The 25,060-nt window shown below is 48.2% G+C and overlaps 1 protein-coding gene across 1 annotated transcript in view; it reads right to left on the reverse strand.

Moving 5' to 3' along the window:
• Positions 1 to 25,060, reverse strand: part of ADAMTS15 (ADAM metallopeptidase with thrombospondin type 1 motif 15) — a 47,647-nt gene that overhangs the window by 19,154 nt on the left and 3,433 nt on the right. Inside the window, exons 2-3 of the mRNA XM_081889775.1 lie at positions 6,767 to 6,899; positions 445 to 612 (exon numbers count right to left, since the gene is read on the reverse strand). Of these exons, the coding sequence (XP_081745901.1) occupies positions 445 to 612; positions 6,767 to 6,899 (301 nt within the window). The remainder of the gene's footprint in view (positions 1 to 444; positions 613 to 6,766; positions 6,900 to 25,060) is intronic.

The following is a 25,060-nucleotide window of genomic DNA, read 5'->3' on the forward strand; positions in this document are numbered from 1 at the left end:
CATATCAAATGCCATGACTGGATGACAACCAAGAGGCTGGTAGGACTCAGTTCACTAGTGGTGGAACAAATGCTGCACTCGGAGGCCTCCATATGTTTTCTCTTCATAAGCTCCAGCCTTCATCATTGCCAGGGAGAAGAATAGGAACTGCAGAGCAGAAGCTTTGGCCTAACCAATCTCCTTGGTCTTCCAGACACGCCATTCCACTGCTATCCTTCAGGCCTGGAAAAACGCTCCTATAAGCTCCCCTTTGCCTCCTTGTTTGTGACTGAAACTATTTAGTATTCACTGCTATGGACGCCCAGCAAATTTCAAAGTAAGGTACCTCCTAATTCTGGCTAGCTTTGACAACAAAGCAATACACAGGGTGGCACCCGGTCCTGGCACCCAAATGCCTCCTTGGCTCGCCCCTTTTCACCTACCTACTCCCTATCCCCTGCTCACCATGTCCGCTGTCCAGGAAGTCGGTGATGATGGCAGCGCTGCAAGCCGACCAAGGGCTGATGCGGTCAATCTGGATAAGAGTGGGCGACATCATGTGGTTGGTCCTCAGCCTTCCAAAGACCTCCTCACAGACCTTCACGTTGTCATGGGGCATGTTAAACACGTGTCCTAGAAGGAGAAACAGTTGTCATTTGAAAACCACAGAGAGTATCTCCAGCAGCCTTTGGGCTCACAGTGAACCAAGGTGTCCAACCAATCACCTCTCCAGTGATTTCATGGGGGGCTGAGTGTGGAATCTAAATTATTTGGTCAGCCATAGGGATGGAAGCATCTGGCGATTTCAGTTCTCTCCATTTCTCATGTTTCCATTCTTAAATTCCCACGCTTCTACGGCAAGTTGCATTTTTTAAAACTTAAAAAAATATTATTACATTTTAATGCAAATGTCTCCTAATAAACATTTATTTATTTATTTATTTATTTATTTATTTATAATGTCAAAGTGGGGTACAGCATGTTAAAATCAATCAATCAATAAAACATTAGCCAGGTGATGTTCCTCCAACCTCATGAGAAGCCTCTTCAGTGGGGCTGGTGAGTGTGGGCCCAGCCCCCTAGGTCAGGAGGAAAGGGCCTTGCAGGGAGTGGCCTTCACGCCTCACAGCCAGGCGATGTTTCTCTGGCCTCAAACATATTTTTGTATGCAATTTTGAACACATTTTGCCTGCATTTTTATATGCTATTTTCACAAATATATTCCTATTTAAGCACACTTCCTTGTAATATATGCATTTTTGTAAACGCTGTTTGGTTGGGGAACTGCATCATAAAATCCAGACAAGTGCATATTTTGAAGGATGTCTGTGTTTCAGTTTTCATATTGTTTCAGAGCATGTGGACTGAATAGATTTGGCTTCAAATGCAAACTGTATCAATTACTCCCCCATCCCTAGTCAGTCACCAAAGTCCATACAGAAATTCTCTGTGGGTTTGCACTTCAGATTGATGATAGCAGACATTGGAGAGGCACCCAGCACATTCCAGGGCCACTGCCATCCTAAACCCAGGAGTGGAAGGAGACCAAGTCATTGACACAGCATCTTCCAGGGGCATTATTTGCAAAGAAGATATGGCTGTCATGGCAGCAAAAAGCCTTTAGGAAAAGAAACAGGGAGGATAGATGCCTCATCAGTTTCTCCTCATATAATGCTTTTCACTAATGTATGCATGTATATGGACACTCTACAGCAATATATGCATTTTGAATGTATTGCTTTCCTGGCAAGTTGCATTGCAAGATTCAGAGAAGTGCAAATGTCAAAGAATGGCTCTGTTTTGGTTTGTGTATGGTTTGGGACAATGCAGATCAGGTAGGGTCATCTTTTGCTTGGAACTGAATCCAATTTCTCTCCAGCCTGACCAAAGGTGGGTCACAACAGCAGCCCTATAACCATAAAGATAGACGGTAAGGAATGAAGAAGTTGGTCCCCAAACACATGCATGGGCAAAAGGTGAGTCCTGGGTCTGCAAAGGTTGAGCACAATTAAACTACACTAGTCTACACTGTTGGATATTTACACTGCAGTCAAACCAACAATGCATGTTTGCTAGATAGGCACATGATAGGAGTGAAACTCAGAGTTTTCCTGTAAGTCTGCTAGAGAGGACTCTGAGAGCCACTCTCACTGTGCCCTGACAGCCACATATTAAAGGTAAAGGGACCCCTGACCATTAGGTCCAGTCGTGGCCGACTCTGGGGTTGTGGTGCTCATCTTGTTTTATTGGCCGAGGAAGTCGGCGTACAGCTTCCAGGTCATGTGGCCAGCATGACTAAGCCACTTCTGGCGAACCAGAGCAGCACACGGAAACGCTGTTTACCGTCCCGCTGGAGCGGTACCTATTTATCTACGTACTTGCACTTTGATGTGCTTTCAAACTGCTAGGTTGGCAGGAGCAAGGACCGAGCAATGGGAGCTCACCCTATCACGGGGATTCGAACCGCCGACCTTCTGATCAGCAAGTCCTAGGCTCAGTGGTTTAACCCACAGCGTCACCTGCGTCCCTAGCCACATATTACACATCATGCAGGGGTCTCTGCCAACCCTACTGGAAATTGCCCCTGGCACCTTCTACATGCAAAGCTGATGCTGTACCATTGAGCTATGAGCCTTAGACATGAGAGATGACAGAAAGCCACTGCCCATCATGGTAAACAATACTAGGCTAATATAACGTTCAGAACAAGGCAGCTTCAGGTGTTCATTGACATTCCTTGAAGCTTCCCATCACACACCCCAGATCAGATTTCCCTAAGCCTGTCCGGGATGCTCATTGCACAACCCCTTTTGACTTGCATCTTGCGGCGGATGCCTGCACAATGTCTGGTCAAACACAGCTCATCAACAGCGTACTGCGGCCCACGAGGGGCTTGATAAACCTCTCCTCTTTGTCCTGGATGCGTGGGCTAGCAGAAAACAGTCTGAAGAGCAGCGCCAATGGCTTGGCAGGCCCCTGAACACACAGCTGGTAGACTGTGGCTTGGCCTGGTGGGTCACAAGTGGTGTCTTCGCTTCTTCCGTCACCCACCCTGCATAATCCATAAAAGAGGCATCTCGGTCGCTCCTGGGACTCCCAGCTCTCTGCAAAAGCCTGCAAGTAAAACCTTTGCTCTGTTGGATCCGCTTCCTGGCCCTGCGTTGTTTCTCGCTTCTCGCTTTCTAATCAGATTGCCCCCCAAAGGCAGGGGGAAAGCTACACCAGATGCGTGTAACCCTGCCAGGGTCGAGCCTGCAAGCCAGCCACATCCTGGCCAAGGTTCACACCATCTGCTTTATGTGTGGACACTCGCCCTTGCAGAAGGCAGGAGGAGGAAACCTGAGAATCCGAGGGAGGAGAGGGGGAGACAAGAAATGATTTCCTCCTTCCAACTCCCCAGCTACCCGGAGAGGAAGGTCCTGCCACAACTGCCCATTTCCCCTGGACGTCTGAAAGCAGATGCCTCCTATGATTGGGAAAGCTGTTAAAATCAGGGCTACGTGTTTTGTTTTTAAAAAAACACCCACAAACCCCTCTAAATCTGACACTTGCCAAAACCTTAACATTAAAACCAGGCAGCAAACTTGAAATGTGAAGATTTGATTCATCCTGCAGGCACCTGCATCCCTGGGCATCTGTGTTAAACATACAAATATGTTCATGGGGAAGGACCAGAACTCAGTGGCAGAGCATCTGCTGGGCATGCTTAAGGTTCCATGTTTGGTCCTCAATGGCACCTCCAGGTAAAGGTGGGAGAGACTCCCCTGCTTGAAGAGCTGCTTGCAATACTAAGCTAGATGGACCAATAATCTGATTCGGTATAAGGCAGATTCCTGTGCCTTACTGGACCAGCATCATGTTTTCTGCAGTAGGTGAATTGATGGCTTTGGGAACACCATGAGCAGGGCCTGAAGGCAATAGCCCCTTCCTGTTGTCAGTGGCATAACACGGGTTTGCCAGTGCCAGGGGCATGGCAGGGGTGGGTAGCAGGGAACAAAACAGAGCATGCATGTGCATTCAACTGCGCATCACCCAGGAGATTGCAGCCATAGAGATAAGAAAAGAAGAGTAATTCTGTTGTCTGGGGAGGTCACTTGCTGGTTCACTGGTTTTCGACGGAGTTCTTGAAGTGCACAGCTGTATTGAGGCAGCACCGGCTGATGAAATTGTGCACCCCTAAAAATTTTGTGCCTGGGACAACCGCTCTTGTGCCCCCTCACTATGTCACTGCCTGCTGTTGCTCCCCATCAACTGATATTCTGTGGCCTCTGATCTGGGAGGATTGCATACTGCCATCATGGCAAGCAGCCATTGGCAGGCTTTCCCTCCATGATTTTCTCCCTAATCCCTCTTTTAAGCCACCCAGACAACTGGGCATCACCACCCACAACCTTGTGGGCAGCAGATTCCACAAATGAGTTATGCACTGTAGTGGGAAGATGAACTTCCTTTTGCCTGCTTCTGCATCTCCCGCTGTTCAGCTTTATTAGGTGACTCCCAGTTCTAGCATTCTGAGAGAGGGAGGAAAACTGCCTCTCAGTCCTCCACACTAGAGATAGGGAACCCCTTTTCAGCCTGAGGGTCACAACCCCTCATGGGGAAACCTCCAAGGACCACATGCCCTTGGATGACCACCAACCTGGGTAAATTTAAGAGAGAATTGGACAAATTAATGGAGGAGGAGAGGGCTATTGATGATTACTAGCCACTATGGCTGTGTCCTGCCTCTACAGCTGGAGAAAGCAATGCTTCTGTGTACTTGCTGCTGGAAACCACAGGAGAGGAGAGTTCTCTTGTGCTCAGGTCCTGCTTGTGGGTTTCCCTTTATGGCATCTGGTTGGCCACTGTGAGAAACAGGCTGCTATTATACGTAGATGGGTCACTGGCCTGCCTGAACCAGCCCAGGCTCTTCTTATGCCCATGGTGTCCAGAGACAAAAATGGGCAGGGCAATAGATGTGGCTTTTCCCCTTTGTACAATATGCTCCAGTATGCACAAGAAACTGAGGTTTCTATAGAGCAAACAGTCAGGCAATGTGACTTCATGCATCCAGGCTTCCAGCAGGAGCATCACTTCCACTTATCAGAACAGAGCAGGGTGGTGAGATCCAGGCAACGAAGTGTGCCACTCCATCCTGACTGCCACCCTGCCCCACCCCATCCTGGTGAGTATCAGCACTGCTGCTGTTTCAGGGAGGCTGGCTCTGTCACGGCATCATGCCAGCCGCTCCTGATCCTCAGACATGTCTCTCCATCCTCCATCGAGGCAACAAAGAGGCGTTATCACCAGCCAGGTGCTGTTAAGAACACAAGAAGAGCCTGCTGGATGGGACCAATGGCCCTTCTCTAGGTGTGGCTCAGAGACAGTCCCAAGACCAGGTGGAGAAGCCTGGAGGGCCCACATCCAAATCCCTGCTCTAAACCATACATAATTTTATAAACTTTGATACAACCCACGGCTGGGAGGCAACCTGAACCGGGGGCTGCTCATTTGCACAGCTGAACGTGTGTGAACCAGCCCATTCCCACCAGGGAAATCTGATTCCTGGCAGTTCCATTTCCGGCTGTACAGCGGAGTCCAAATCAAAATTGCGGATGCAGAATTTGTTGTGGCACTAATTAAAAAAAAAGTAAAGAAAAATAGCAGAGCCTTTTCCTGTTATCCAAATGAGAGTCTAGCAATTTGGCCACGAATCCTGTTGACAATCTGGCATTCCACTTCTCCGGATCTAGGTGTGTGTCGAATGCGTCCTGGCCATGAGATGTTATTTCAGGATTTCTAAAGCCTGGGAAACAAGGTAGTGACCAAGCCAGAGCAGGCGAATTTGTGGCTTGGGCTCCCTTGTCTTCCCAACAGCTGCTTTCCCAACAGTTTAACTCAAACCTCCCTGCCCCTTTGGGAATAAACTTGGCGTTTCTCTCTCTCTCTCTCTCTCTCTCTCTCTTTCTGACACACACAGGGAACAAGGCTGCAGTCTCAATCGCTTTCTTTTTCTCTCTCACACACACATGTGGAGTTTCCCAAGAAAGCTATTCTGGAAGCTTTGCTATTGTCTAAACTTCCTGAGCAAAGTAGTCATAGTTTTTTGTTTTTTGTTTTTAAAATCAGGCTCATCTCCAAATTATGGATTAAGACTGACTCTGACTGTCTCTCTCTCCATGCATACGCATGCACACATGCGTGCGCATGCACACACACACATATATATACACATAAATGGGTCCAATCCTGTGTCTCCACTTCCCCCTGGTCTAAATCTGCTTCCCAGGTGGAAACCACAGACAGGGGCTCTGCCTCTTTGCTGTGGCTTTGCTTTAAGTGGCCACTTCCTAAGCCACAGGATGATGAATGGAGGCTTCAAGCCAAGAACGGTCTGGCGAACATTTGAAGGAGAGCCGGCAAAACCAGACAGATGCAATAGCTCAGGCAGCAAAAGACTCTACGCTGTTCTGTGGCGCTGGATTGATAGCAATATTCTGGGGGATCCCAGCTCCGAGCATGTTTATGCGTGTGCGCCCCCTTCCTGGCACCTGAGTTTGCTCTCTTCTTCCTCTGCCCTCCTCCCTTTTTCCATGTGTGTTGGTTGTGTCTTTTAGATAGAAAGCCTAAGGGCATCAGTTGTCTTGTTTGCTTGTTTCTATTGAACTGCAAGCTGCTCTGGGAACCCTTTTGGCAGAAGAGTGTGGGGTCAATAGTATAATTATATCATATAAGAAATGGCAATAAGTAAATGATGTTGAATGCATTTTCAGACCAAATCTCATACTTTGCCAAAGCTACTACTTACCTAGCTCGTGAGCTGTAGTAAAAGCAGAGGGGAGGCCATCGTCCTCAATGACAGAGCAGCTACGTTTGGGGTCACACATGGTGCCGACATCTGCCATGCCCAAGGTGTCGCAGGTGGTAGCACCACACAAATCCTGCCAAGAACAAAAGGATGCTCTTTAATCTCATGGCAAGAAAGGTACCCGGTGTTGTTGGCTGCTGAAGCCAAGGTGGTTACAAAAGAGAAACTTTGCTTGGGTTGAGTTTGGCCCAGAACATGCACTTTCAAGGCAACCACAATTTATCTCTATTATTTGTGTATACCCCCACCCTTCGAAATACAATCTTTCCAAGGCGGTTTACAACAGGATAATAGTTGTGATTTCTGCATCGCTAGGGGTTGGACTAGACCAGTGTTTCCCAACCTTGGGCCTCCAGCTGTTTTTGAACTACAATTCCCATCATCCCTGACCACTGGTCTTGCTAGCTAGGGATGATGGGAGTTGTAGTCCAAAAACAGCTGGAGGCCCAAGGTTGGGAAACACTGGACTAGACGACCCTTTGAGTCGCTTCCAACTCCACAGTTCCATGAAATAAAAACAACAGCAAAGAACAAAAAGGTATGTCGGCAAACATTTCTGCAGAAAAAACTAAAAACTGAATCAGCATACAGTCAGGAAGCCTTGCACACAGAAAGCCTTGTGGAACACAGAGACCTTCATTGCATGTCTAGAGAAGGCGAAAAGAGGGAGTCCATTGGGAAGGGAGTTCCACAGCTATGGAGACACCACTGAGCAGGCCTTGCAGCAGGCCTATACTAACTAATAATAGCAACAAGCAAGACAGCAGGGTCTCTGAAGCTGATCACAGGCACGGGGATCAATGGTAGGTCCAACTGTCCATACCAAAGCTCTGCATCCATAGAAGGGAAATGTTTTGCCAATAAGAGTCAACTAGGGATGGGAGGATCAGTCTATTTTGGGTCTGTGTCGTTCTCACACACATTGACTCAAATGCCCATTCTCTTGTGTTTTCTGCCATTGCTTTTAAAACACATAAAGTCTGCATTTAAGTGGTACGCCTTTCCTCCAAGTATATACATTTTTGCATGTGTCCCCCCCCCCCATAACGCACAATCATTTACGCATTTTTGCAAAATTCTGAGAAATGCTCTTTCTGCAGGATAACTGCATTCCAATCCGCATATTAGTCTGGGAAGTAAAAAATTAGACCAGTTCACTTTAAAATGCAATCCAGATGAAATTCTACAGCACCTCCCATCTTAACTTCCTCTATCGGCTAATTATTGTGAGTAGAAAAATAATATCCCTGAGCCAACCGACTCTCAAACTTTGGGATTTTTAAAATAGATACAGAGGAAAATTAATCAAATTGAGATGTGCGATTCAAATTTGGTCTACTAGATGCAAAAAAAATTAAAGCAATGTGGACTAAAGTCTGGGGATTAGGTGCCCCAAATCTTAAGCTTATTAGTTTCATAATAGATCTGACCCTGACTACAGCAGTCAGGCTATCCCTGTCCAGGAACAGCCATTGTTGGTGAACCAGACAAGCTGGGAAAAGGCACGCCAAGCCACGGAGGACACCTGCGATTGCTAACCCCTGCATGTCACATTCACACTTTAAAATCCAAACCTGGGTGTATGCCTTGTGGAGCAGCTCAGGTTAGTAAACCTGCCATTCTGAGAATCCCTTGTACCTGTGGAAAAGTTGGAAAATGGGGCTCTCAGTGGCTGGACATGCCTACCTTCTGTAGCATAGGAGCCAAGTCTTAGGGGCCAAGGTTCCTTCAGGCCCCCAAATAAAATATTTGAAGTTGTTGGGGCCTCCCAAAATTGATGGGCATTGCCCATTCAAAGGGTGTGTACATGCTGTATCTTGTGATCAATTATGCAAGGTGGGGCTTACCTCCCCCCCCCCCAATATTTTATTCAAGTTGGCACCCCTGTTCTGTAGCACAAGAGCAGGGCAGGAAGGATTATGGGCATCAAGGCGTGGAAGCAGGAGATAGGTCTCAAAAAGCATCGGAAGAACTGGACAAGGGATGGAAAACCCCCAGGGCCAAAAAGGGAAGCGAGACGGTTTGGCTTTCAAAGCTTGGAAGCGCTCCTTCCTCAATAGAGGAGGCCGTCCCTCCTGCTCTTGACAAGGTGCTGCTGATGGACTTTCCAGCTTTCTTTGCAACCAAGGAAGCAGGAGAATAAAGGCCTCCGTGGTGCACACATGTGTGCGAGAGATGCTCTCTCGATCGGCAAAGGGCAAGCAAAGAGGAAAGGGTTTTGGCTCCCCGGCTGGAAGCCTGGAGGTTAGCTACTTCCTTGCAGCTCTCCTCCTCTCATCTCGCAAGCATGAAAGCCCCAGGCCGTGACCCGCCCAGCTGGAAAAGACAAGAGCATCAGCCTCCAGCGTCAGAGGCACCGTGGGGGATTTCTGCCACATCCTCATCTTAAGCGATAAGCCCCCTTGCTGCTGTCAGGAGCCAGGGCTGACATCATGGCTTGCAGATGTTGCCTGCCGAGGCCAGTGCGTGAGCTTCAGTTAGGGCAGTGCCGGCATGAGCGTTCTTACAAATTGCTTCCATATCCTCTGGTCGCAAGAGCAGAGCGAACAGATTCAAGGCATGCCCTCAGGAACAACGTTAAACTAAAACAACAATGGGAACGCGTGCTGTCATGTTCCGTGATCACAGTGTGGAGCCCGAAGGAGAGGATGCAGAGTGCAGCAGGTTATGGCAGGGTGGAGAACACCTTAATAACACCTTGCCCAAACGCAGCATAGCATATCCTCTTGGGGTTACACCAAGGGCATGGATCCCACCTCCTCTTGTGATCATTTTGGATTTTTGGGGGTGCTCCCTGGTGACAGCAAGGAGCTCTGGGGGTGAGGGAAAATGAAAGAAAAACCTTGCTGGATCAGGCCAATGGCCCAGCCAGTCCAGCATCCTATTCTCACAGTGGCTGACCAGTTGCCCACAAGCAAGGCCTGAGGCCCAAAAGGCCTCTCCCCTCCTGTGGTTTCCAGTAACTGGCATTCAGAAGCATTGCTGCCTCCATCTGTGGCCGCCATGGCAAGTAGCGCTGATAATCCTTCTCCTCTACAAATTTGTCTAATCCTCTTTTAAAGCCATCTAGGTCAGGCACAGGCAAACTCAGCCCTCCAGATGTTTTGGGACTACAACTCCCATCATCTCTGACCACGGGTCCTGTTAGCTAGGGATGATGGGAGTTGTAGTCCCAAAACATCTAGAGGGCCGAGTTTGCCTATGCCTGATCTAGGTTGTCATCCTTGTCTCCCGAGAGAGCAAGCTTCGCAGTTTAACTCAATGCTGCCTGAAGAAGGCCTTTCTATTATCTGTCCCAAACCTTCCAACATTCACTGAGTCCCTGTGTTACGAGAGGAGAAAAAAACTTTCCTCTAATCATCGTTTCGGTCGCCCTTTTTCAACTCCATCGCATCCTTTTTGAGGTGAGGCAACCAGAACTGTACACTGTATTCCAAATGCGGCCGCAGCACAGATTTGTCATAATGATACTGGCAGTTTTGTTTTCGTTTTCTGAAAACAGGTGACCTAACTCTACATGACCGCTTCTTTTTGGCAATTTTGCCTACCTGTGAAGAGGGCCTTTCTTCTGTCAAGTCCTGAACACCCTGAGAATCAGCGCCATGCCTCTACACCAGCAGCGCACAGTCAGATGACGGGATGATCCCACCAGGAGAGCATTCCTTTCCAAACATCATTGAGGTGGCTGACCTCCAGGACTGGGCTTGCATCCTGAGTCATCCAATCCCACTCAGGTCCCTGCGTGTGCTTCTCCTTCTCAGAGGCAAATGCAGCCTCCTCCTTTCCTGTGTGGATCATTTCCTTTGAAGTGCGCCCACACAAGAGAGTGAGGTGGGGAGAGAGAGGAGGAAGATAAATGGCTGCATGGAATTCACACATGGGCATTCTTCAACCTTTGGGGAAGATGCATCGTATTTCAACGCTATCGTCTTCTGCAATCTCGCCGACAGCTGAAGCAATCCAGGATGAAGATGCTCGGGATGTGAGCCACCAGGAGCCGGCCGTGATAAGTCATAAATATTACACAAAAGAATCAGAACTGGAGGAGTTGGGATACTAGTAGGCTAACTAATGCTCGTGGGGAATGATTGGGTGGGAAAGCAGGGAGCTCAACAGTAGGTGGCGCCAGAGCCAATAACAGGCAGGGCCAATTAATTAGAGCAGGCATAGGCAAACTCGGCCCTCCATATGTTTTGGGACTACAACTCCCATCATCTCTAGCTAACAGAATCAGTGGTGAGGGATGATGGGAGTTGTAGTCCCAAAACATCTGGAGGGCTGAGTTTGCCTATGCCAGAATTAGCACTTCATTCCTATCCTCTAACTCAGTGTTTCCCAACCTTGGGCCTCCAGATGTTTTTGGCCTACAACTCCCATCATCCCTAGCTAGCAAGACCAGTGGTCAGGGATGATGGGAACTGTAGTTCAAAAACAGCTGGAGGCCCAAGGTTGGGAAACACTGCTCTAACTTGCTGAGATCTACAAGGGCAACACCAAAACCAGGCATCTCCAAGCCCTCCAGATGTTCTGGATTACAATTCCCATCATCCCTGACCACTGGTCCTGTTAGCTAGCGATCATGGCAGCAGGTTGGGGATGCCTGACCAAGACTAAGGTGGAAGAAGATGGAACCAGGCAGAGGGCCTTCTCGGTAGTGGCGCCCGCCCTGTGGAACGCCCTCCCATCAGATGTCAAGGAAATAAACAACTACCTGACTTTTAGAAGACATCTGAAGGCAGCCCTGTTTAGGGAAGTTTTTAATGTTTGATCTTTTATCATGTTTTGGGAGCCACCAAGAGTGGCTGGGGAAACTCAGTCCAGGGGGCTAGCATGGGCTGCAATTATTAATTGTTGTTGTTATTGTTGTTGTTGTTGTTTATACCCCATCCATCTGGCTGGGATGGTGGGATGGTGCCCCCATTCACCCAAATGGTTAGCATCCACTGGGATACTAGTGCACAAACAATACAGCTGTTTATCTTCAGGGTGCCATAAGACACTCCCTCCCTCTCTCTCTCTCTCTCTCTCTGGAATATGCTTCTGCCAAGGTAGCCAAGATTCCTCTCCATGCCCTTCCCTCTCCTCTGCTGGATGCTAACCAGAGAAGCCCTTCGTCATTGTGACCCAGAGAGAGCTTTCCATTGTCTCTGCGCAAACTCTCCCTAGCCAGCTCACGCTCCTCTCTGTGGCAGATGATGGTCAACGGAGCAGATAATCTGGCACTGGCTTTAACCAAAAATATAAAAAATAAAGGGGAAAGGGAAAGTGAACGGAGAGCAATGAGCCAAAAACTCTCTCTCCTGTTAGGCAATCACTGGTCCTTAACAGCAATCTGTTAATGCAGCTCACTGGTGGGTCTAGAGCCACTACATGTAACTTTTGGCCCTTATGCAAGAGAGGGACATGAGATTTCTTGCCCTAGTAAGAGCCTCAAGATGACTGCAGGGCTGGCTCTAAAGGCCACATCCACACCATGCAGCCAAAGCATGATGATCCCACCCTGAACAGTCAGAGTGCCTTCCCCAAGGAATCCTGGGAGCTGTAGTTCAAGGGTCCTGAGAGTTGTTAGGAGACTCCTATTCCTCTTGGTGGGACGTGGGTGGCGCTGCAGGTTAAACCACAGAGCCTAGGACTTGCCAATCAGAAAGGTCGCGGTTCGAATCCCCGCGATAGGGTGAACTCCCATTGCTCGGTCCCTGCTCCTGCCAACCTAGCAGTTCGAAAGCACGTCTAAGTGCAAGTAGATAAATGGGTACCGCTCCGGCGGGAAGGTAAATGGCATTTCCATGCACTGCTCTGGTTCGCCAGAAGCAGATTAGTCATGCTGGCCACATGACCCGGAAGCTGTACGCCAGCTCCCTCGGCCAATAAAGCGAGATGAGCACCACAACCCCAGAGTTGGCCACAACGGACCTAATGGTCAGGGGTACCTTTACCCTTTACCTTTTTATTCCTCTTGGAGAGCTCTAATTCCCAAAGGTGTTTCACAATCAAGCCCTTTTCCCAGGGAACTGTGGGAATTGCAGCTCAGGGAAGGGAAACAAGGAATCTCCCTAACAACTCTCAGCACCCTTAACAAATCACAGCTCCCAGAATTATTTGCAGTGGAGCTTAACGTGAAATTGCAGTGGTTTCAATGTATGGTGTGAATGTGGCCCTGGTACCCCTCAAGGCACAATGGAGCCCCAGGGCTCTTTCTGCTGAGTCCCAGGACTCAGCTACATTAGTCAAGAAACAGCGTTTTGAATGCATTATAAACATGCAACACCAGATGGCACCAGGGAGCAAAAATAAATTTCTAAGCAATTTTCCATAGTGTTTCTTTTTTCTTTTGTTACCTTGATTTAATTTCTGGCTTATTTTAGCCCCCAGGGGCTAAAAGGGATCACATGAGGTCAAGGTGAGGCAGGACCCCTGCTGGCACATCTTTGCAGAGTATGAGGTGTATCAATTGCATCTTGATGACAGGCCACTTACGGGCTTGCACTAAGGAGCTTTGACAGGCATTTTGAAGCAAGAGATTGGGGGGGTGTTCCCCAGGGGCTGTTTTCCTGCAGCCACAGGGGATGGGAATCACATTCATCTCACTGTGGTAGATGGACTTCAGGAGGAAGCTAAGTTCATCCATCAGCAAGATTGTCATGTCCTGATTCTCAGGAGATCAAGATGAGAATCTACCCAATTCCTTGGTCAGCACCCATCTGTGCCCATTTTCTGGAGCGATTCAGTCAGGGTGGCAGCTAGCAGAAGAGGAACATGAGTGGGTGGGAATAAACTCTCAGCTCACAAGACAGCTCTGTTGATCACTTATCACACTTTCCAATGACCCATGTTAATATAATTTCCAAGTCAACCTGCCAACTCCACAGAAGGTTCACAGCCAAGGCCATCAGGCTGAATACATCCCCTTGCACAGTGAGGAGTGTTGTTGCACTCCAGCTCCCATCAGCCCTGACCGTCATAGCCAATTGTCGGAGATGTTGGGAGTTGTAGTTCAGCAACATCTGGAGAACCACAGATGTCCCCCACCCCTGACATACTGCTTAAAAGCATGGTTGTTTGTGGTTATTTTGGAATCTCACGCTGAAGAATCTAAGCTTTTGAGATTTTGTTAGTTTAAGGACAATGTTCAAGCCCTTGCACATGCAAAGATAACATCTGAGAACACACAGTAACTTCCTGTGAGAGGCTCCAAGTTCAGGGTCACTGGACCTGTGAACTGCGTGGCTAGCAGGCTAGCCGTTCCTCCCTCATGGTATCCAGCTACGCTGCGCTCTCTGTTCATCCTCTAGTCGCTTTCACCATTTACGCCCACTCTGAAATACAACATGCCTTGCCAGAGAAACTCCAAACCCTGCAAAATAACTTAGCCACCAGATTCAGATTGAAAGTCAATCTTTACGTTTCAGAAAAAATGTACACAACAACATTATTTAGGGACTATCGGTGTAAGATTGCTTGCTTGGGGTTATAAGGCACACTTACCTAGGAGTAAGCCCCACTAAACACAGTGGGAGTCACTGCTGAGTAAACATGCATAAGATTGCAATGCAAATATCACCCCATTTTTAAAAAATAAAAAGGTGTCTTTGCATGCAGAAATCTAGCACACGAGAGAAAGGACCAAGGTAGAAGCTTCCTTCTGTAAGTGTTAGCTTTCTAAGTGCAGGGAGTTTGGGCTTGTTTGCTTGTCACTTTTCTATAAAGGGGGGCATTTTAAACATGTTGTTCACCCCCTCTCTCAGGCTGATGTGGCCACCTCATTATGCTGAATGTATAAATAGGTTTGTAAGCAGGACCCAGAAAGGTTGGGGTTGGCTGTCTGAAGCATCATGTCCTGCTTGTGGCCTTCTCAAAGGCATATGGATAGCTTCAGCTGAGAATGTAAGGAAAAGCTAGCTGGACCCCCTTGCTCTGATCGAGGAAGGCTCACAGATCTTCCCTGCAAGGTCTATGCAGATTCTCACCAATCTGCAGAAACATTTTCTGCATATACTCTTCCACATCTCTTCTTCTGTTGGAGAAATGCAGTCCACAACAATGAAGCCAAGGCTGGTGGAGCTGTGGACCCACAGGTGCACTGGGATGATAACTCTCATCACCTCTGGCCATTGGCTATGTTGCTTGGGGCTGGTGGGAGCTGGAGTCCAGCGGCATCTGCAGGGCAGCCCAGCTTAGTGTTGAGGCAAAGCTGCCAACTGTGGACACAATCCTAGCTTGCCCCTGCTCCTTGTCCAAACATGCAACCCAGAGGAAGCAGAGCATGATGGGTCTTTAGTTCCTGAAAACCTTCTATGTTCAGAAAGTATAGTCTATAAGTCATACCTTAGTTAAGTGGAGAGGGAGAAATGTTGCTTTATGGGAACAGCAGAAGAGCTCCGCTGACAGTGGCCCATCTATGACAGGCATCCTGTTCTCAGGTGCCCCAATGGGGAAGCCCTCTTTCAGGATACCCAAACACAAGAGCACCCCCCCTTTCCTGTGGCTTCATCAACTGGTATTCAGAAGCATTATTGCCTCTGACCAAAAAATGGAAGTTGGTTGTTTCTTTTGCCTTACTCATCCCTTTTTTCTTCATTTTAGTTCTCCTTGCCTTGCAAGCTGAAAGGATCTCTTGGCTTTTTGCCTAAGACTTGCACTGACATACTGACCCACTTTCTCTAGTGAGCCTTACCTCCTGGTTGCAGACAGAGATTAACAAGGAGCTTTTAACAGGCCCTCCTTTAATGCCCCCTTGCCCCGCCCCAGACCCGGGTCACCCAAAGTCATTTTTCCTTGGAGATCATACAACCCTCATTGATCTAGCATACAGCTTATGAGGACAGGCCCTGGATCCTGTCTAATATCATCGCTTGAGATCGCTGATGGATAGTAAGAGGTTAAAGGAAAGCCTTTTTTTTTTTTTTACAGGTGCCTTTCAGTAAACAAATTGTAAGCGAATCATGTAGTGCTATGACAGAAGGTGCCTATAGTAGCTATTAAGTAAGCCACTGTTTTCAGCCAGACCACATTTGCAGTATGGAAAGAATAAGACTGGCCTGCCTTACAGGACTGTTGTAAGCAGAGAGATGGGCAGATCAGATCACTCTATTTCCTGACCAGGTCTGTTTTGTACATGTTCATTCATAGGTTTTCCCCATCCCATTTCTGCATCAAGCTGCCCATTTGAAGATGTAAATCAGGTCAATGTGCATCAGAATTTATGAATGCCGAGTTCCTCAGGAGGAAGCTAAGTTCCTCCAAGTTCCTCCAAGCTAGGAGGAGTCGTGGGATAATGTATATGAAGTGCCTTTACCTCTATATCTGGCCTGTACAAGAGGTTGCTCACGATCTATTGGTTGATCGCGTGATGTCCCTGGTCGATTGCGCGGGATCCCCCCCCCCAAAAAAAAAAGCTCAACAACTTTGGCTCACAGCTCACCCTCCCTAAAGAAAGCTCAACAACTTTGATCAATACAATGAGTAGATCACTGCCAGAGTGAGTACATCACAGTCTCTTGGAAGTTGGAGGTGTCTGCTCTATATAAATGCTAAATATTGTTGATTGCATTTACACCGTGGTTTCCTCTGTTCTCCAAGCAGTGTACAGAGAACAAACCACAGAACTGGACCTCACCAAGACAACATTCTGATGTGCCTTCAAGGTCCTGCACATGGGGATCTTTCCAATATCACTTTAAAAGTCACTGTTGGTGCATTCTCCCAAGTTTCATCATGCAACCAAGCACCTTCTAATTAGAGTAGTGCATCATATGGATTGGTGCCCTCTTTTGAGTGAGCTGAGTGTTTTGCAAACATTATCTTGCTGCAGTCCTAGCAACCATCCTGTAAAGTAGGCTCAGTATTATTATCCCCAAATTGCAGATATGGAAGGGTGGCTTAAGATCACCCAGAGAGATCCAGGAGATTTCTGCAGGAGAGGACTGTTGTGCTCACATCCTACTTGTGTGAGCTTCCCATGGGCACATGGTTGGGCAGTGTGTGAAACAGGATGCTGGACTCTGTTCTGATCTGGCAGGGCTCAACCTATGGGGCAGAGTTGCAGTTGCTGGGCTACACCATTACCACCAAAGAATGAGACTTCCAATTCATACCTGCTTAGAAGATCAGGATGAAACTGCTGGAGCATAAAGTCAATTGCAGCTGCCTCCACAGTAATGCAATAAGCTGCCTAACCCTGAGTCAAACTATTGGTCCATCTAGCTCTGGGCTGTCTACACTGACTGGCAGCAGCTGCCTCCAGGATTTTAGACAAGCTGTGTCTCCCAGTCCTAGTTGCAGATTCCAGAGATTGAACCAGAGATCTTCCGCCTGCAAAACAGATGTTCCGCTACTGAAGTGCAGCCATTCTCAAGTTTGGTGCCACTCCTGAACTGAGTAACCTGCCTTTCCCAGAACTTCCTGATACCAGAATGAGAAAGCAAACACCCCAACCCACCCGCCAGCTGCTCTGCACGGGACTTGTCGACTGCCACTGCAAACTGCCTATCAATTAGCTTGTCGCCCTCCCTCCTTTTTTAATGAAACAAGAGCTCGGGGTTTACGCAACAGCCTTTTTGGCAGGCAGATACATTTTGCGGTATCAAGAGACCACAGATGGAGGAGTTCAAGAAAGGCAGATGTCTCCATTGATCCAGTGCCCTCACATTGGGGTTTGAGGAATGCGCGGCTCAGTAATGCGCAAAAAATGCAAGCTGGCTATTATTCGGAAGATGGGACAAGGCCCCAGGAACGCTGCAGCACAAACTCTCCCCAAACATAACCCCGTAGGCTGCCTTTTTCATACTTGTGAGCTGCGTACCCACTACACCTTTAAGGCACATTCAAGGGACATTCTTCCCCTCAAAGAATTCTGGGCACTGTAGTTTGCCCTTCACAGTGTTACAGTTCCCAACAGCACTTATCAAACTACAGCACCCAGAATTCTTTGAGGGGGAAATGTGCTCCAGATGTGCTTTAAGGGGACAGTGTGTACACAATCTTTGTTGTTGTTTAGTCGTGTCTGACTTTTCATGACCCCATGGACCAGAGCACGCCAGGCACTTCTGTCTTCCACTGCCTCCCGCAGTTTGGTCAAACTCATGCTGGTAGCTTCGAGAACACTATCCAACCATCTCATCCTCTGTCGTCCCCTTCTCCTTGTGCCCTCCATCTTTCCCAACATCAGGGTCTTTTCCAGGGAGTCTTCTCTTCTCATGAAGTGTCCAAAGTTTTGGAGTCTCAGCTTCAGGATCTGTCCTTCCAGTGAGCACTCAGGGCTGATTTCCTTCAGAATGGATAGGTTTGATCTTCTTGCAGTCCATGGGACTCTCAAGAGTCTCCTCCTGCACCATAATTCAAAAGCATCAATTCTTTGGCGATCAGCCTTCTTGATGGTCCAGCTCTCACTTCCATACATCACTACTGGGGAAACCATAGCTTTAACTATACGGACCTTTGTTGGCAAGGTGATGTCTCTGCTTTTTAAGATGCTGTCTAGGTTTGTCAATCTATATCTTCTTAAATCAGACAGGTTCTGAGCCAAAAAAAACTGTAACCCCATCCCTGGGAAGCATCCCCAATAAATGCAAGGTATTTGGTTGCCTCCAACGCTAGTCCTTCTCAGAGGAGACCTGCTGAAGTTAGCAGACATGGCTCATTCATTTCAAAGGGTCTGCTCTTGAGTAGGACTAGCATTGGACACAACCCACAGATGCAAAGAGGAGAAGCCGCCTACTCTTTTATTGTCATTGCTCACAACCGACCCAGAGGGAGGGCCTCGGATTCAATGGCACACAACTCAAACCCAACAGAGTAGAAATGGTTCTGGATTCTACCATTGTAGTCTGCAGTGTGAGGTGGAGAGAATCACAGAGCCGAAAGCTCCTGCTTCTGGGGGGAGGGTGGAGAAACAACAACAACCCGGCAACAGATATCAAGGGAGGAAGCGTTCTAGTCGCACCTTCTCCCTGACATGTTAGTTTTCTGGATGCAATGATTTTTGTTTTATTTAAGTCTGGCTTAAATAAATCTTGCATTGCAGGGGGTGGGCTAGATGACCAGTGCTATCCCTTCCAACTCTACAAATTCTATTCTCTGTTTCCTTCCAGCCTCCCTCCCCCACCAGCCTGAAGTCGCATGACTCTGCACCCACATTTATCTTCTCCATCTGATGTTTGTAAGGATCAGGACACGCAGCTCAGGTTGAACTGAAGGTCAACACTAAATCCAAGCCTTGTAGTCATCACATTGCCTAAATAGCTACAAACTCGTGGAGCCCAATTTCCTGCGATTCCAGAAAAGTGTTTTATTTTGGAACCTGCTCAGTGGAAACCCTCATCCTGAAAAAAAGGGGGAAAGGGAGTTACTCATCTGCTCCAGGATAGAATTCCACAGAATCGGGAGGAAAATGAAAATCTAAGACACCTTATCTATTAAAAATATGTATTCTTCCTCTCTCCCCCCCCCTTTCTTCTTTTTCTTTTCACTGTTCCCTTGGCAGTTGCGAGGCTGAATCACTCGTTCGCATTCCTAACATGCAGAAACTGTTCTTTTCTCTCCCCTTTTCCATAATGGCAGCTTTCTGACAACCCAGCAAATAATATCACATTTGTCACATTCACTTCCGTCGCCACACTGCTGGGATTACAGCAGCTGGGGGAAGCCTCTGGCTCCCTCCTTCCAAAGCCGGTGGAAAAGTTCCAGGTCTCGTTTTCAACAAGGCAAGGGTCTCATGCGCCCGAGCCACATCCTGCTCTAATGCATTCCATCTGAGGCTCCTGCAGTCCCAACTCAATAGACCAGCAGGGAAGGAGCAGCCAAACCTGGCTTGTTCCAGCCTGATATCATGGGAGGAATTGAGGGGACAAGGGAAGGAGGGTTCGTCACAGGGCGGAGTCCCATGTTCACTCACCGCCTCAAAGTCTGCGTCTCTTTCTAGGAGTTTTACAGTCCAATCCCACACATGTTTACTCCCAGTGGCGCAGCAGAGGGAGGATGTGAGGGAGCACAGTTTGGGGACCTTTTTCAAAGCATGAGCGATAACATCATTCACTGCAACACCAGAGGAATTGATTGACTCTATTTTCTCCAGCAACTGAATGAGGTTTCAAGGTTGCCGTTTCCCCCACCTCCAGGATTTGTGGGATGTTAGCATTGAGGAAGTCAGAGAACAAGAAAAATAATCAAGGCTAGGTACTTCCTTCCATTTCTTTGATGAGGTACCTGCTTCACACCAGTCAGATAGGAGTGTTGTTGTTGTTGTCATCGTCCTCAACATGTCTTTGCAAGATAGTAGCATTTCTAATTGAAAAGGCTGCCATTGCAGTTGGCAGAAAAACTTGTTCTTGAAGCTCAATGTGTTTTCCAAGCTGAACCTCTACAGTCAGAAGTACCACGGAACTCAGCTTACTCCCAGAAAGTGATGCACGGGATTGCAGTCAATGCCATGAATGATGGTCTAACTTGTAAGTATGTCTTTGGTCTGGCTAGGGACGAAAGGAACACACAGTCCCTATAGCTGTACTGCAGGGGTGGCGCATGCAGGGGCCAGATACAAACTTGGGAGGAGCAAGGGATGTGACTCTTACTTTTTTACAATCAGCTGCATACTAGCCAGGCAGAAATCAGAGGTTTGACACACCTGCACCTGTCCTGTCCTCCATCCAGGCAAGCAAGGAGCAGGATCACAGTTCAAATCCAACCAGGCAAAAGCACTCAAAGATGCCATAGAACAGGCTTGTTTTGTGCTTCGAAAGGGGAGATCCTTGGGAGCTAAACAGAAAGACCTGGGTGGAGGCGCATTTAGCATCCAGGCCTGAGGTTCCCCATCCCTGCCATAGGAGTTGCCATCACGATGCATTCCCGCACTTCAGAATTTGCCATCGCACCAATGTCTCCTCTCAAACAAGTCTCACTGAATTGCATGGGACCCTCCTCCAGGTGTGAGTGCAAACGATTGCAGCCTCTGCCATGTGTTAAGAGGGCCATGCCTGTGACATGAGTAAAAGCAACAGGCCACCCCAAAACATCTCTGGGTCTGCTTCTCCATCCCCTTGTCCTCGACCCCTTCTCTGAGATTCTCACAAACAGAAGTTCCTATGGAAGTTCGCAGAATGGCTCAAAGCTTTGCAGGGGCTGTGCCTATCCAAAAAAACCAACCCAAGTCTAGGTGTGAGTCATGCAGGTAGCTGCGGTCATTTGGCTGTAGTCATGGAAGGGAATGAAGAGGGATGGAGCAGTCTCTGAGATATTTCACACCCATGAGTGGTCATGTGTGTTGTGCTGGTTCCTTACACACACAAATACACAATCACAATGCCTTTCATTCATTCTTTCTCCATCAGCAAATAGAGATGTGGCCCTCCCTATATTCATTGCATCATTGCGATCATTGAGTCATCTAGTCCAATGCCTTGCAATGGAGGAATCGCAGCTATTGTTGGAAATGATGGGAGATGTTGTCCATCAGCAATTCAAGGGCCAGACTATGGCCATGTATCTGGGGTTAAGATGGCGAGGCATTTTTTTGCCTGAGATCCAAGGCAAGAAGCGCCTCCTTAATTTTGCCTATCACAGCAGCCAGCCGCACGAACACAGGGGAGGAAGCCTTCACTTAGGCAACAGAACCCTGGAGGAGGAGGAGGAAGGCGATGAGCAAATGGTAGAGATGGAAACAGAACGGTCAGAACGTTTCCCGGTACAAGTTTGGCCAAAGCTCCTGCCGTGTCAAATGAGAAATCCCAGTTGGATGCATACAAATGTTTCCTGCGAGCAAAACTGGGAAGGCTGCCATGGATCAGAACAGTGTGTGTAGCCAAGGTTCAGCCCGAGGATGACAAGGGATTCCTTGAGGAGATTTCCAAGTCAATCACCTGCCTGAAGCCCGTCCAGGTGTAGGGAAGCAAAAACCACTCGTTCTTAGGCGATGATGGCTGCTGAGCGACCAGGTCTAGAGGGAGCAGTTGCATTCCTGTCGGGCACGAAGCCCACAGCATCAAGGAGTAATCGCAGAGGATGCTCAGGCTGTCAGCATCAACATGGAGATGCAGGAGCCCAGGGGCTACAGAGGGGAGGAGTTAGGAACAGGCCCAGCCAGGTTTCAGGATGAGAGCCAGTGTGGTGCAGTGGAAAGAGTGCCTGGCTAGGACCTCGGAGACCAGGGATCTAATCCCCACTTGGTCACAAAGCTCACTGGGCTTTCTTGAGGGCCAGGCATTGTCACTCTGCCTGACCTACCTCACAGGGTTGTTGTGAAGATGAAATGGGAACTAGAACCTTGGAAGCTGAGAGAGAGAGAGAGAGAGAGAGAGAGAGAGAGAGAGAGAGAGAGAGAGAGAGAGAGAGAGAGAGAGAGTACACAGGCGCGCACACACACAGAGATATAAAATATTGGAAGATCAGGGTTCCAGTGTAGTGGTTAGAGTTTTGGACTAGCATTGTAGAGAATTGGGTTAAAATCCCCACTCAGCCACGAGGTTTACTGGGTGACCCTAGGGGTTAGTCCCTGCCTCTCATCCTAACCTACCCTGTAGGGTTGTTTTGAGGATCAAATGAGGATGGGGAGAACCTTGAACCCCCTGGAGAACAAAGTGAGAAATAAATGCAATAAGTAATAGATTCCAGAAGGAAATACATGATGGATGTCAGCAGAGATTGGTCCATTAGGGCAAATTGGGCATTGTCTGCCAACCTTAGGCTGCCCCCACCTGCCTGCCTTCCCACTTACACCCAGTCCGGGGGTGGCACTGCCTGTCACCTTCCTCCTCCATTGTCTCAGAGTTGCCCTTGTATAACTCAGCAGCGAGGAGCAGGAGGACAAGGACCAAATTAAAATGAATTGGCTCTGTCTGTCATTGGCTTTGGCGCCACCTACTGTTGGGCTCCCGGACTTCTACACCACCAGTCTCCACGGACAGCAGCTGCCACTGATCTGACATCCCTGACTGCCATGAGATTTCCACTGGCAAACTAAGGACTTAACTTTGCTCTCTCCGCTGGATTTCACAAACACCACCCCAAACAAAAAAGGAACAGCAGGAAAGGAAGTAGCAAATCCTTCTAATTAAGCGGGGGAATCGCAGGAATGTTTATTTAAGGGCAAAGTCGTGCAGCCAGACAAACTTAACTTGTTTACGTCCACTGTAAAAGGATGTTGACATGAAAAATTACTCTGGGGGGATAAATCCCACTTCACACATGAGGCGAGTGAGAGTTAACAATTTCTAAAGAAAGACAGTAGATTAGTGGTGGGGGAGACACCCCAATTGGTCTCAAGTTTCCCAAACCTCATGCAATAGAGGGTTCTGCAAGAGATTTCAGAAAGAGATTGGTGCTCTGCCCAGCTGTTTGGGGGGAGGGGGAGTTCAGAAAACAAAGCAAATCCCTAGCTTTGTGTGACCAACAAGAACATGAGAAGAGCTGGATGAAACCAAGAGTCCGTTGATCCTAACTTCCTTTTCATAGGACGTCCCTTACAGCAGAGATAGGTGTTTATGGCCCTCAATATGTTTTTGGATTACAGTTCCCATCATCCCTGACCAATAGGTCATGCCAGCTTGGGTGGAAAGAAGCTGGAATCCAACAGCATCAAAGGTTCCCACCACAACCACATCCCACAACAACAGCTATACTGTAGGTAGACTGCCTCTGAATATGAAGGGTCTCCATTTAGCTATAAGGACTTATGTCAGCAGCCATAACCATTTTATGGTGCAAGGAAAACCTATGAATTCACTATGCAGGGAAGGAGGAAAGGGTTTTTTTCTCTTCTGTCTGCTGAATCTGCTGCCAGTTAATTTCAGAGGGTGATCCCAAGTCAGGAGCAGAACTTCCGATGCTCCAGGGGCAATTGGACTTCCAGGTTCCTCACCCCTGCTCTACATTTTAGCATCCTAAGGGTCAGGGGAGGGGAGTGGATGCATCTCTATCCACCTTCTCCACAGGTTTTCCTACAATTTATGTATCTCCTACTATGTAAAAAAAATGATAAGGTTTGAAGCTGAACGTTGGAAGATTTAGGACGGATTTTAAAAAGTACTTCTTTATGGAGTGCAGACTTAAACTGTGGAACTCCCTCCCACAAGAGGCAGTGGTGACCACCAATTTGGATGGCTTGAAAAGAGGACTGGATAAATTCATGGAGGAGGAGGAGAGGGCTATAAGTGACTATGAGCCAGGATGGTTATGCTCTCCCACCACAGTTGGCGGCAGCAATGATTCTGAGTACCAGCTGCTGAAAACCGCAGGGCTCTTGTGCTCAAATCTTGCTTGCAGGTGTTCCATAAGGGGCATCTGGTTAGCCACTGTGAGAACAGGATACCGGACTAGATGGGCCATTGGCCTGATCCAGCAGGCTCTTCTTATATTCTTAATCATCTCTATTAATTGCCTTTTTCCTCTTGAAGTTTTTGTAATTACTCTTAAGGTGCAACTACAAATGCCCCCTGCAATGGTTTTCTCAGCCACATCATGGCAGGCAAACCGAGACACTGCATTGGGTAATTGGCAGCTCTGGCCCAGTTGGCAAAGGCAGGAAGGAGAGAAGGAGGGAGAGACAGAAGGAGGAGAAAGGAGGAGAATCGTGGCTCTGCCCCGCCCAGCGAGATGCTCCACTGGCAAAGGGCAGCTTCTTGTCACAAATGACTCTTCCTGAAAAATGTCTCTCTCTTGACCCATTTACTGGCCTCGCAAAAAACTGTGCCAACGGGTGTTTTTTCTCTACCCTCTTTTTTTATTTCTTTCTGGGCTGCTGTTCAAAAGGAATTCCATGTATGCCAAGCTCACAACCCACGTGCTCCCCTCTGAGCTGCAACCAAGCAATTGGGGTGGTGGTGGCAGAGAGCAAGGCTGGACTGCATGCATCCCACGCAGAAGGTCCCAAACCCACGTCCCCCTGGCAGCTTCAGCAAAAAGATCAGAACATAAAAAGTGAGCCCTGCTGGCTCAGGGAACATGCCAATCTAGTCCAGCATCTGGTTCAGTGGCCAGCGGGATTCTTATCTGGGGAAACCGGAACGCTGGAGGCAGAGTGCAGCCATCATAACCAGGAGCTTCCTTAAGACATCAGGGCTGGACCTGCCAAGGACCCACAAAAGACACTGCCAATCCAAGCAGGCAGCAGTGTAGTGGGCTAAACAAAGGAGAACGACATCAAAGCAGCTTCCCTGGTTCCCTGCACTTCTCTGGAAAAATCAGCAGAGCCGAAAGTGACCAGCCAAGTAAGCGCTGTTGCTTTTCACTTGGGCAGGCACCTTC

Source organism: Podarcis melisellensis, assembly GCF_964234715.1.
Source record: "Podarcis melisellensis genome assembly, chromosome: 15".
Taxonomy (NCBI): Eukaryota; Metazoa; Chordata; class Lepidosauria; order Squamata; family Lacertidae; genus Podarcis; species Podarcis melisellensis.